At 46.0% G+C, this 14,233-nt stretch overlaps 1 protein-coding gene across 1 annotated transcript in view; it reads left to right on the top strand.

Moving 5' to 3' along the window:
- Positions 1–14,233, top strand: part of PLD5 (phospholipase D family member 5) — a 166,505-nt gene that overhangs the window by 98,858 nt on the left and 53,414 nt on the right. Inside the window, exons 3-4 of the mRNA XM_036354498.1 lie at positions 4,863–5,031; positions 9,602–9,713. Of these exons, the coding sequence (XP_036210391.1) occupies positions 4,863–5,031; positions 9,602–9,713 (281 nt within the window). The remainder of the gene's footprint in view (positions 1–4,862; positions 5,032–9,601; positions 9,714–14,233) is intronic.

Raw genomic sequence — 14,233 nt, 5'->3', positions numbered from 1 at the left:
AGGCTCAGCCGGGCTTAGCACCGAGCCGCAGTCAGCCTTGGACGAGGGTCAGCTTGGCCATGAAGGTGCTTGTCCAGGCACAGCTTGTGGGGGCTGGGGTGGGGTGGCTTTCCTACGAGGAAGACATGAGGAAGAAGCTGAATATGTATCTTGATCTCCCAATCCGGTCATTCACTCCCCCTCTGAAGCAGGGCGAGGAAAGGTCTAGTCTAGAGAAAGGCAAAGTTGTGTCACACCACAGAGCACCCTTGAACCTGGAAGTGACGTCAAGAATGGGGCAGAAGCCCTGGCCGGTTTGGCTCAGTAGATAGAGCATCAGCCTGGGGACTGAAGGGTCCTGGATTCAATTCCAGTCAAGGGCACATGCCCAAGTTGTGGGCTCGATCCCCAGTGTGGGGTGTGCAGGAGGCAGCCGATCAGTGATTCCCTCTCATCATTGATGTTTCTCTCTCTCTCTCCCCCTCCCATCCCCTCTGAAATCACTAAAAATACATTTTAAAAAATAAAGAATGGGGCAGAAGAATTTACTCCTTAGTACCCATATTCCTATCTGCTTTACCATCAAATGTCTAGTGTTTATTGCCTGCCTTTCCCACTAACATGTGAGTTCCGTGAGGGAGGGTCACTGTCTGTGTCTCTCCACTCTTCTCCATCTCCAGGGCTCACCCCCAAGTTGAAGCCACCATCATCTTCATGTAGGCCCTAGTCATTCATAGATAGATCGATAGATAGATAGATAGATAGATAGATAGATAGATAGATAGATTGATTTCAGAGAGGAAGGGAGAAGGAGAGAGAGATAGAAACATCAATGATGAAGGAAAATCCTTGATAGGCTCCCACCTGCATGCCCCCCACTGGGGATTGAACCCACAACCCCACCATAAGAGCTTTGTCTGGTGCCTGGGAGCTGGCTTGGCCTTCACTGGCCAGCCCATCAGTCCGGGGCATCAGTCACCCCCGGGGCAGCTCTCAACTCCAGTGGGATGAGAGTTCCCAGGAGGGTTCCACACATTCCCTCCGAGGGCCCCGTGACACTGCGCTCAGCTGCCCGTGGCTGTGACCTGCTCATCCGGGGGTTCTTATGGGCCTTCCCCTTTCACTGACCCTGCTCCCTCGTTCCTGCTTCCTGGGAACCCTCCCGAATGAATGTCTTACATCCTTGTCTCAGCTTCGGGCTCGGCTTTGGGGGACCAGAGGGTTTCGGCTCTCAGGTCCCCCAGGCCCTCTGATTCCTCATGTGACCTCATGTGATCTTGGGGAAGGTCAGCCTGCTTCCTTGTCAATCCTGGGGTGTGATCACAGCCAGCTGACCCACCGAGGTGCATCCCTTTGCTCTGAATGCAAGTCTAATTGTATTGATGAACTAAGGCCCCCTGCTCATTGATTAATGCCGTCAGCCAAGACCTCAGGAATGAAAGTCAATGAATTGACCGCCAAGCAGCCTGTGTGGGTCAGCAGGTCCAATAACCAACCCCTTGCACAGCGATGAGAGAAAGTATGTAGATCCTTTGTAGTGACCGCGCTATATCAGTTTGAGAACTTGCAGGCATTTTAATTGTAAGCTTTTAGGCTGTAAGTTACTGCTTAAAATTGTCTTTAGCGCTTACTAGGAAGCAGGCACGGAGCAAAGAACTTCACATAGATTATTTCCTCTAATCTTTGTAATAACTGTTTCTCTCTCAGAAGTGGAAACAGATTTTAATAAGTTAAACCTATGTCCAAGGTTGCACAGCTAATAACTGGCAGAACTGGGTTTCGTCTGCCTTATTGCAAATCCTCTGCTCTTTAACAAGTCAAGTGTGGAAGTATAATACTTGATAGAGATTCTTTGTGTTTAACACACACACACACACACACACAAACACACACACGTACGTTTTAAAGCTAGCAAATGTTGGCATTGCACTTCTTAGTAACTTATTCGAGGGGAACTACAGGTATTTCTTTTAAAAGGTGAAGTATTGCTCAGTGGTTGAGCATCAACCTATGAACCAGGAGATCATGGTTCAATTCCTGGTGAGGGCACATGCCCGGGTTGTGGGTTTGATTTCCCAGGGTGGGATGTGCAGGAGGCAGCCGATCAATGATTCTCTCTCATTGTTGATGTTTCTAGCTCTCTCTCCCTTTCCCTTCCTCTCTGAAATCAATAAAAATATACTTTAAAAAAATATGCCGAGGCCGGTTTGGCTCAGTGGATGGAGCGTCGGCTTGCGGATTGAGGGGTCCCGGGTTTGGTTCCGGTCAGGGGCATGTGCCTGGGTTGTGGGCACATCCCCAGTGGGAGATGTGCAGGGGGCAGCTGATTGATGTTTCTCTCTCTCATCGATGTTTCTAGCTCTCTATCTCTCTCCCTTCCTCTCTGTAAAAAAAAAATCAATAAAATATATTTTAAAAAATAAAATAAAATAAAAGGTGAAATTTGTTCCTGAATTGAAAGAGAAAATTTGATGATCCCATTAATTTTGACAAATAAATACATAGTTAATGAAAACAGCCAGAATTCTATTTTAAAATCTAACAATGTCAAACACTTTTTTTATATTTATTCCACCTCAGGTCCTGGGACTCACCATTCAAACCATTTGTCATTTATCTCAGAGTACCATGAAAAGAAGCATGAAAAGATTATATATATATATATAATATATATATATTGATATATATATATATATATATCAATATATATATATATAAAAATATATTGATATATATATATATCAATATATATATATTGATTTCAGAGAGGAAGGGAGAGGGACAGAGAGACAGAAACATCAATGATGAAAGAAACTCATCGATCAGCTGCCTCCTGCACGCCCCCTACTAGGGATCGAGCCCGCAACCCCTGGCATGTGCCCTTGACCAGAATCAAACTCGGGACCCCTCAGTCTGCAGGCCAACGCTCTATCCACTGAGCCAAACCAGCCAGGGCCATGAAACGATTTTTGCTGTCTTGTGTCTGTATATTCAGCCTTTTCCCCTTGTTATGAGACATCAGAAATAGTGCCACAGCCTTTGGGCACAGTTCTCTCAGAGCCGGCCTGCTGGCATCCCTGGGACTTGGCCAAAGGTGGATGTTAATGAGGTCTGTTCACTCCTCTCGTTGCCTGAGAAGCAAGCACGGAGCGAGGGCTGCTGTCCCGTGGAAATGAGTCCTGCCTGGATGCTCATTACATCTGCCCCTGGAGAGAAGCGGGCTGTTGGTTGTTAGAGAAAATGAAATGATAGGTCACAGAAACAAGCCCAGATATTTCTACGTTGATTTCTAGAAGCTTTTTCTACGGGGACGTAGGAAGCAGGCGCCGAGTCGCTGCAGGGACGGACCAGCTTTCCTGGTCATTTGGGAGGAGGCGGGCAGGGCCTTTGTTCTGGACATTCATTACCCAAACCTGAGCGTGCCCCCCAGAGCAGCTCCTCTGTTTTTACTTTTAGTACAAATTCATCGTTGACGCGGTTACTTAGTAAAAATCAAATAATAATAATAAGTGTGGTCTTCGTTGGCTCCCAGGAATTGCTTCTCCCTCCTCTGCTGGCCTTCCCAGTACTTCTTCTGTCTCCTTCGCCTGCCCCACTTTCTCTACCAACCAGAAGGGATTAGATGCTTCCCGAGCCTGGCTTTGACCCGATTCTCTTCTCTTGAGAAATCTCTCTTGCGGATCTTATCCACTTCTAAGTCTTCAAAAGGGGGAAATTTGTTATAAGAATGTGTGTGAAACAGAAAGAAAAAGGAACAGATGATGCTTTATCCGTCGGATGAGCACGTAACCCTTTCTGTGCCGGAGACCCCTTTGTCAGTCTGAGGAACCCCGTGGCCCCTTCCTTGGAGAATGGTCTTTTAGTTAAAATACATAGAATTGCAAAGGAAACCAACCATGTAGAAATAAAGTTATAAAATATCTCAAAGAAACAGAATTGTGGCATATCTGTAATAAGAAAAGCTTAATATGCTAATTAGACCAGACAGCTGAATGACCTTCCAGACGTCATTCCGGACATCCTTCCAGATGAAGCCGTAGCGGAGGGGTGAGGCAGAGGCAGTTAGGGGCAATCAGGCAGGCAGGTGAGCGGTTAGGGGCAATCAGGCAGGCAGGCGAGTGGTTAGGGGCAATCAGGCAGGCAGGTGAGCGGTTAGGGGCAATCAGGCAGGCAGGCGAGTGGTTAGGGGCAATCAGGCAGGCAGGTGAGCGGTTAGGGGCAATCAGGCAGGCAGGCGAGTGGTTAGGAGCCAGCGGTCCCGGATTGCGAGAGGGATGTCCGACTGCCGATTTAGGCCCGATCCCGCAGGGATTCCTACGGGATCAGCCTAAACTAGCAGTCAGACGTCCCCCAAGGGGTCCCGGATTGCAAGAGAGTGCACGCCGGGCTGAAGGACCCCACCCCATGCATGAATTTCATGCACCGGGCCTCTAGTTCATCAATAACTCATGAAATAACAAAATCTGATGACTGGAATCGAACCCAGGACCCTTTGGCCCGCAGGATGACACTCTTAGTAACTGAGCCAAACCGGCTGGGGCTACAAACATATTTTTAAAAAGAACTATGTTATCAGGGGAAGATGCTGGAACAGGAAGCTCTGAATTTTTTTTTTTTCAAGGCTAGTTTGAAACTGGACATGAGGGACATATACCATGATTTTATGAAACACGATCACTAACAGAAAAAACAGAGCCTTAACTCTTGGAACACAGTAGATTAACAGAGGGGAAATGCCAAGACGTCTTGGGTGGAAACTGTAAATTATGAGAAACGTGTACATCCAGGAAGAGGAAAGAGATGTCTCCGCATGTGTGTATAAAGATCTGTGGCTTCCAATTTGACTAGGTCTTGTTTGTTTGTTTTTCAAAATCTTTCCTAAGAATCGCCCTGGTGGAAAACATCCCTGAAGGCCTTAACTATTCGGAAAACGCACCCTTTCACCTGTCACTCTACCAAGGCTGGATGAACTTACTCACCATGGCCCAAAAGTCGGTGGACATCGTGTCTTCCCACTGGGATCTCAACCACAGTCACCCATCGGCGTGTCAGGTAAGCGCATCCGCAGGGCGTGGGCGATGGTTTTACTGAGGTGCACTCGACTCGCCTTGGTACTCCGGCCTCCGCTTCTCAAGTGCAAGCTCATGTTTATAGTCTACTGTCCTCCGTCGCCCATGGACATCACTGCATTTGTGTGTGTGTGCTGTTGCTCATCACATGTTGCTCAGCTCCTGCTAGAACGCCTGGCTTTCAAGGGCAAAATCAAGTTTCGTGTTTGCATACCAGAGGCTCTCTATACGGAGTTGCTGTATTGGGCAACTTCAGGGGTACCATCGGCATCATGGTGCCTGTGGGTGGCACGCCCCAGAATTCATCTTGGCACAACATGCGTGTTTGCGGTTCTAATTCTGTAACCGCTTGCCGGGGCATTTGGTTGGTTAATTGGTGTCATCATTTGTCCCCAGGACCCAGGGCCAACTTTTTTAAATAGTTCTCTTCAGGCCACCAAGTTTACCATTTCTAAAAAAAGAAGGTACTGCCCTCGCTGGTTTGGCTCAGTGGATAGAGCATCGGCCTGCGGACTTAAGGGTCCCAGGCTGGATTCCTGTCAAGGGCACATGCCCAGCTTGCGGGCTTGATCCCCAGTAGGGGGCGTGCAAGAGGCGGCCCATCAATGAGTCTGTCTCATCATTGATGTCTCTATCTCTCCCTCTCCCTTCCTCTCTGAACTCAATAAAAAAATATTTTTATAAATAAAGAAATAAAGAAGAAGGTACTGGCTGAAAGCCTATTTGATTTAAATTTTACCTAATTAGGAGGACTCGGGCGTTGCTACTTTTTAAAAGAGGATTTGGGGGATCCATTGGGCAGGCAGGATTGGGAGTCACTGCCTTAAACCACTCCAGTCTAACAAACATCGTTTGCTTTTTATAGATTTCAAGACGAGGGCCAGGTTGGCCCCCTCCCCGATCCAGTTTGTCAACCTGATTTTGCCTGTTTCAACTTAATCCCATTTTTTCCTCCTGTCCTCTGGGTGATGATGTGAAAGGCTGGCGACTTGACTTTGAATATTACACATATGCCTGGATGCTAGGGCCGGCATCCTATTAATTCTTACAACTTTATCCTGGCACATGGCCAGAAAGAGAAGGGCTTGCTTGCGGATTTGAAACAGATTTCCCTTCTTCAGCCTTCTCATCTCCAGGCTAAATACTATTTCAGGCAAACTGATGCAGTGTCAGTGTGAAAATTGCATAACCTAATGGAAAGAGTGTCCCCTTCTTTCAAAATAGCATATTTAACCCCAGCTGGTTTGGCTCAGTGGATAGAGCATTGGCCTGCGTAATGAAGGGTCCCAATTCCAGTCAAGGGCACATGCCCAGGTGGTGGGCTCGATCCCCAGTAGGGGGCGTGCAGGAGGCAGCCGATCAATGATTCTCTCTCATCATTGATATTTCTCTCTCTCTCTCCCTCTCCCTTCCTCTCTGAAATCAATAAAAATAAATTTTAAAAAATAAGTTACAAAATAGCATCTCTCCCCAAATTCAACACTCAGCAAGTGCGTATCAATTAGCATTCTCCTGTTTGAAACCTGGCTGGGACATCCTTTTGAATGTGCCTTTATTGAACAAATATTTATGAAGGGACTGAGCTATTGCTGGGGATACAACACCCAGGAAGCATGGTCCCCGCCCCTTTCTGCGCAGTGTAGTGGGGAAAGCACAGAAAGCGATTGGTGGGAACACCGCGGGGGGCGGGGCCTGCGGGCTGGGGGCGGGGCCTCTGGCTTGGCCTCTCCACTGAGCTGTCCGCTCCTGTGAACTCCTGTCCTCCTGCGGTGCTGTTCTTTCTGGCTCCGTTGCTGCTGCGGCTCCAGGCTTCCATCTCCCCATCTGTTGAGCCGTCCTAATTATGCTCTCGCTGGCTTCCCGGTATATTTCCAAGGGAAATCAACATTCTGCTCTAAACGCATAAGCACTATGATTAGCAGGAGTTTAACCTCCTTAAATTTTTTTTTAAAATCCAATCACATGGACATGAATAAATCATGAAGCCAGACCGTCTTCCCAGTTATTTGGATTAAGTAATGAGTTTTGTTTGAAGTTGTTTACTATCTGCTTGATTGGTTTCCCTCTGGATCTTCATCTCGGCGTTTTCCGTTTCCCTAAGGTCTACTTAGGATTTTGAAACTTCTCTTTTTAAAAAAGAATAGGTTGAGCCCTAGCCGGTTTGGCTCAGTGGATATAGAGCGTCCGCCTGTGGACTGAAGGGGCCCGGGTTCGATTCCGGTCAAGGGCATGTACCTAAGTTGCAGGCTCACTCCCTGGCCCTGGAGGCAGCCAATCCACGTGTCTCTCTCACAGCGATGTTTCTCTCTATCTCTCCCCCTTCCTTCCACTCTCTCTAAAAATCATTGGAAAACTATTCTTGGATGAGGATTAACAAACAAAAAGAATAGGTTGGATTTTTTTCTCTCATTATCCCAGTATTAGCTTCTTACTACAGAAAGTTTGGAAACTACAGAGAAATGGAAGAGAAACAAAATTATCCGTCTGACCATCAACAAAAAATGTTTTCATAGTTTGACATTTTATGCAGTAGAACTCCCCCTTGTGATGTGTCTCTTCTGTTTCCAGAATCTTTATTTAGCAGGTGCATCAAACACAACTCCAGACCATATTGCTCCGTCACTGTATCTTCTCCCCTTCATCCTCCTTGATGGTGATTGGTGTTACTTAGCGTTTGATTAGAGTCCATCCTTGGATGTATTCCCCATAGGGGTTATGTGGGTAAATAGTCTCTAAGTCTATAAATAACTGCACATATTTCTTCCGTTCACCCTCGTAAGCGAAATCCTTGCCTTGGCTTCAGCCTTCTTCTCCCACAATCTGAGTTAACTTAGTGTCACAGCCGGTTGGCTCCGTGCCACTCCGATCCGTTTCCGTGGTAGGTCAGTGTTTTGTTTTCGGCCAGAGGTTTGTCAGAATTCCTTTTTCTCGTTGCTGTGGAGTCGTTTTAGAGAATAGGCTTATGTGTGTCTTTCCACATCCCGTGAGCCTCCGTCTTTGACTATTTTTTCAGCATGGAGGTCTTTCCTCAAGTTGAACCATTCTTCTTCTGTTATTGGCAAACTTATTCTTTTTGCCTCTTTTTCTCTTCCAGTGCACCTGTCAGTCACCTGTCCTATCTCTGCGATTTACCCATCACCCTAAACCCCTCTCCCCCTTATGTTTTCCTGCGCGCTCCAAAGCGTTAGGGGTTCCATCCTGGCCTTCTCTCTTTTCTAAGATCGATTGCAGAAATCACCTCTCTTCCTCCACAGACCTCCATTCCCGCTTCTCAGTCTCCAAGTCCTTTCTGTAGAATCACCATCAAAAGTCCATTCTTATTGAAGTAAGACACGACGTTGCCACTTGGGGGCCAGTAAGACCAAAGCCGTCTTGCCTGCCTGGCCCCTGAAGGCATTTCAGTTTGTGGCCGAATAACAAAAATAGTGAAAAAAAATCAATCAAAGAAAGCCAGTTCCCTTTTATGATCAGGAGAGGGAATCCCTAAAACCACACAAGGGACAATAAGCAGGATGATGTTGTAGCCCCCTCACCTGAGATCAGGTACGGACAATGGGCCCAGATTCTTCCTGAGACGAAAACCTACTATCCAATGTTCATGCTTGTGAAACTGTCCTTTAAAAATCTGGTTTTACTTTGTTTTGATTTCCATTATTCTTAGGCTGTGTCAATAATTACAGATTGTGAGACAGAGCATCGATTGAAGTCAATAAAACACACCTTAAACAAGATGGGGAATTCAGGCAGATCCCTGCGGAGCAGCCCTGTCTGATTCCCCCCCATTGGAGTTAACACGTAAAGGTGCTTACCTACCACTGACTCCTTTAATTCTCACCAGAGCCTTTTAGAGTAAATACAAATATCCGCATTTTGTGAGGGAAGAAATGGAGCTCAGTGAGATTACAAAGACAGTGTGTAAATTGGAAAACCAGCTGGAATCCAGGTCTCTGTGGACCCAAACACAACGGTTTAATAGTCTCTGCTGCCTGTTCATGTGTAGATAACGTCAGAGCTCATCAAAAGTAAAACAAGGGCAGCCCTAGCCCGTTTGGCTCAGTGGATAGAGCATCAGCCTGCAGACTGAAGGGTCCCAGGTTCAATTCCAGTCAAGGGCACATGCCTTGGTTGCAGGCTCGTGCAGGAGGCAACCAGTCGATGTGTTCCTCTCCCATCGATGTTTCTCTCTCTCTTTCCCTCTCTCTTCCATTCTCTCTAAAAATCAATGGAAAAATATCCTCGGATGAATATTTTTTTTAAAAAAAGGTAAAACAGGTAAATTTGCATTGTAGCACTGAAATTATTTATTGCGGTAATTGTTGGATTGCACAATACAGTACTCAAAAAATAAAAAAAAAGACTGTAATCTGTGTTCCTGTTACTGCTCTACATATACTAGTTCTCCTCTGATAGAATTTTCAAGAATACCAACTGCTGAAGTGCTTTTCTTTCAAAATTTGAATGAATCGTTTTAATTTTTTGAATACGTTATTTATGCCTCATTAAAGTAGCATCCATTTGGTTTCCTGACTTTGTCTCTGATTATTTTTTCCCAGGGTCAACGTCTTTTCGAAAAGTTGCTCCAGCTGACTTCGCAAAATATCGAAATCAAGCTAGTCAGCGATGTGACGGCTGATTCAAAGGTATTAGAAGCCTTGAAATTAAAGGGTAAGGCCAAGGTTGATACGCTACTCTACCAACGGGTGTTCTGTTACGATACCTTTAGTCTCACTTAATATGTAATTTCTTTATAATTAATGCATTTCACGCAGTGGACTTCTTATTTCTCCTTTGAAAAATGGTCTGAGTACAGCCTCTAGATGAAAGAACTAATTACTCAGTACTGCTGGGACTTTTAAGAGTGTTGTTGCATATTAGTTTATGCAAAGTAATCTAGTGGCTATTTAGTGATAATTAACTAGAAAGAAGAGTCGTTCCCTCTCTGATCACTTCCATGATGTGATTAGAAAAAAGAGCCACTCTGATCAGAACAGACACTGGAATTCTGTTCCTCTCTTGCTCCACAAATGACAGTTGTCCTCCTGCTTCTCAGAATTTAAAAGGGTGTAATCAGAGGTTTGAATCTGGAAAACTTCCTGATTCACAACTTTTTATTGTTGTTAATCCGTACTCGATTTTTTTCCCATTGATTTTTAGAAAGTGGAAGGGACGGGGAGAGAGACAGAGAGTGAGAGAAACATTGATGTGAGAGAGACACATGGATTGGTTGCCTCTCATATGCACCCTGACCACAGGGCAGGGGATGGAGCCTGCAACCCAGGTACGTGCCCTTGACCAGAATCGAACCCACAACCCTTCCGTCTGTGGGCCGGCACTCTAACCATTGAGGAACCGGCTAGGGCCTGATTCACAGTTTCATTTTTATTTTTATAATGAATCTTTTTTAAAATATATTTTTATTGATTTCAGAGAGAACGGGAAAGGGAGAGAGAGACAGAAACATTAATGATGAGAGAGAATCATTGATTAGCTGCCTCCTGCACGCCCCACACTGGGGATCGAGCCCCCAACCCAGGCATGTGCCCTGATCAGGAATTGAACCGTGACCTCCTGGTCCATAGGTCAATGCTCAACCACTGAGCCACACCGCCCTGGCCTCACAGCTCATCTTGGTGCTGTTTAGACATGCTGGGCATTTTGCTTGTCATCTTCCCTACATATTCTATTATACATTATTAATATTATATTTATATTGGTAGGCACTTATCACCATGCGTACTATTTTTCTATACATGGGAAAATAAAGAAAAATGATGAGATACGGCTGGGCCTAAAAAGCTTCACTCTGATAATATCTTTGGAAAAGTAGAAAACACTTACTTTAGTGGATTGACAGATCCAATCCACATGGATCAGAAGTGCGTTATTACTTTTCCTGTTTAAGAACATGAAATTGGTTCCCACTGTGGAAACTCTGTTATCTGACACGTTGCTGAAAATGGATTCCCGTTGGCTCACTCTGGGTACCTGCATCTGCAGATGAGTTTTCCCCTGGAGCTTTTTTGCATGATCTTTGGGTTTCATTCATCGTGAAGGATAGAATGCAGATGAGGTAGGAAGAGAGCGAGGAGCAGAAGAGTGTTCGACTGTACACTTGCAAATCTGCTATTTGCCGCAGCTCATCCTCAATCTTGTCAACTCAACCAAAGTTAAAACTAGGGAATATGCCCGGCCAGTGTGGCTCAATGGTTGAGCATTGACCTATGATCCAGGAGATCATGGTTCAATTCCCAGTCAGGGCACATGCCCGGGTTATGGGCTCCATCCCCAGCAGGGGGTGTGCAGGAGGCAGCCGACCAATGATTCTCTCTCATCATTGATGTTTCGACCTCTCTCTCCCTCTCCCTTCCTCTCTGAAATCAATAAAAATATATTTTAGAAAATAAAATATAAAAACCGGGGAATACTAGAGCACGTAACAGCCTTTCTTCAGTGCTGCTGAGTATATGGCTACTCTAGATAGGAAATAGCTCTTAATGAATTTATGGTACAGGCACGGTTTACGTTTCTGTTGTGAACTGTGAATTAAAACTTCATTCAGTCATTGCTTCTCTCACACAAAAAAGCAGTGTTTGAATTTCAGCTCATGTATATATTGCTACACCTTAGGCTCTCTTGCTGTACAATAGGCGTTCTTATAAAAATAAGAAAACAAATGATTTTCCTTTATAAAGGTGGAGCAGTAAACAGGACCTTAATTTCTCAGAGCTGTGTCCTAGGTACTGATCACAGACCTATCTGGCTTTTATTAAGATACATATGTGTATACACTAGTATATACAGGGTGTCCCCCCAAAATGTATACACACTTTAACAGCTGATGAGAGAGAATCACTGATCGGCTGCCTCCCGCACGCCCCACACTGGAGATGAAGCCCCACAATCCGGGCATGTGTCCTGACCGGGAATTGAACCGTGGCCTCCCAGTTCATTGGTCGATGCTCAACCACTGAACCATCCTGGCCAGGCTGACCAAGGAATTCTCAAAACTTTTACATCGAGCCCAGTTTTTCTGACTCCCTTTTTGCGTCTGAATCATCGATGCCCGTGTTTTCCGCCTGTGATGGTGCTCTGTGACTTTAAAAAACAGAGTCTCTCCTATTGTCTTTTTCCATTCTGCTTTTTTTTTGAAACTTCCCAGAAAATCCCAAAAGATTCTGACGGGAAGCGAGGGCCCTACGTGATTTGTTGACTGAGTGTTGAGAGGCAGCAGGAGACCTGTCATAACAGAGTCACCACGCGGACCACCAAGTGTCACCTGTCACGCTGCCACCTGTGTGCAGCCATCAGACGATGCATCCGTGTCAGAGACGTGACGATGGGAACTCGTTGCTTCAGGGCCAAGGGCATATGGAAATGAGGGTTGCTTTAAAATGCAGCAATGGAAGAAAAAATTCAGCCTAGAAACCCTGAACTCTGATAAAGTTCAATTAAATGAAGCCCGGCCATTCCGAATACCACTCTGAGGGAGGCTGATTCTAAACCAGACCCTAAAAGGAACGTATGTTCCTCAATCTGAGAATACAGGGCAGGTGTAAATTTGAAAATGAATACAAGCTGCCCCCGTTCCCAACTTAGACATTTTACAAGGTGACTGTTGAACTGCTTGCCCCAAATAAGCGTAACGTAATTTGAGATTTTTTTGTGCGTGTTGAGGTTTTACTCTTTACTTAGGTTTTACTGGCTTCTAACGATTCCAAAGTCGAGCTGTACATACACGTAGGTGTGGTTTTCTGTTCATTGCAGGTCACACGATCAAGTATGTTTAGTAATTTCCCCAGAGGGAACTCTGTCTTCTTCTGGCTTTCATTCCACCATCTGAGAGGTTGCTGTTGTTAAGAAACCTGCATATTCCATAAGGTCTTCTGTTGTCCCAGTGAAGGGCTCTCCTCATGATGTTCAATGCAGGAGCTGCCCCCCTGTTGGTCAGTGCACTCCCACAGGGGGAGCGCTGCTCAGCCGGAAGCCGGGCTCACGGCTGGCAAGCCCAGTGGCGGTGGCAAGAGCCTCTCCCGCCTCTATGTAGTCGGACATCCCCCGAGGGCTCCCGGACTGCGAGAGGGCGCAGGCCGGACTGAGGGACCCCCCTCCCAAGTGCACGAATTCCGTGCACCGGGCCTCTAGTAAGAAATATTAGTCATGCTCTGTTAACTGTGATGATTCTGTTCTGATAGAGAAAGCACATTCTAACCTGGCTGGGAGTGGTACGCCCTGGGACATGGGAGCCAACATCTGAATGCAGTCCTTCCTCCTGTCCCGAGAACTGCCTATCATCATGGAAAGGTTTCCAGCTGCCTGGCCGGAACAGTCTAGTCCAGTGATGGCGAACCTTTTGAGCTCGGCGTGTCAGCATTTTGAAAAATCCTAACTTAACTCTGGTGCCGTGTCACATATAGAAATTTTGTTGATCTTTGCAACCATAGTAAAACAAAGATTTATATTTTTGATATTTATTTTATATATTTAAATGCCATTTCACAAAGAAAAATCACCCAAAAAAATGAGTTCGCGTTATCACCTCTGACACACGTGTCATAGGTTCGCCATCACTGGTCTAGTCCCAGAGGCACCCACCCTTATACCTTACCTACTGGCCCATGCCTGTAATTCCTACTTTTCCCACGTAATCTTTGCCTTTCTCCCCAATATAGGCAGCTGGCTTATGGTGGGGGGTAGAGCAGATGTTTTGGGGTGACCTGCTGCTCTCCCATGCTGCCGGCAGGATTGAAGTAAATGCTCAGATAGGTGTCAACCCTGTCTCTGCTGAATTGGCTCAAGTAGTGATAGGCAGCCCCGGACCATCCCTCCCACCACACCTTGACCTGGACAGCACTTGGTTGGTTGAATTGAATTGAATTCCCTGCCAGTAGAACTTCCAGTGCTCAATAGATACTTACTGACTTGAATTTCCCAACAGGACTGGATTCGGGCTTTCCTAAACCCAGCGTAGACCCCTGTGATAGAAGCTTCTCTGCCTGCATGAATGCATGCCTTTGCCCTCTGGCTTAGCGCTAAGGTCTTCCCAGTGTGTCCCCTTGGTCCCCATGGCTGCAATGAAGAGCCACCTCATCTTATTGGCACTTTAGGAGAAACTGATGGATGCCATTCCTTTCTAGATCCCTGGAGGAAGGTGTCCACACTCCAGGTCCCTTTTGCTGGGACCAGAG

Source organism: Myotis myotis, unplaced genomic scaffold (assembly GCF_014108235.1).
Source record: "Myotis myotis isolate mMyoMyo1 unplaced genomic scaffold, mMyoMyo1.p scaffold_m19_p_21, whole genome shotgun sequence".
Taxonomy (NCBI): domain Eukaryota; kingdom Metazoa; phylum Chordata; class Mammalia; order Chiroptera; family Vespertilionidae; genus Myotis; species Myotis myotis.
This window is presented reverse-complemented; position numbering and strand designations above follow the sequence as displayed.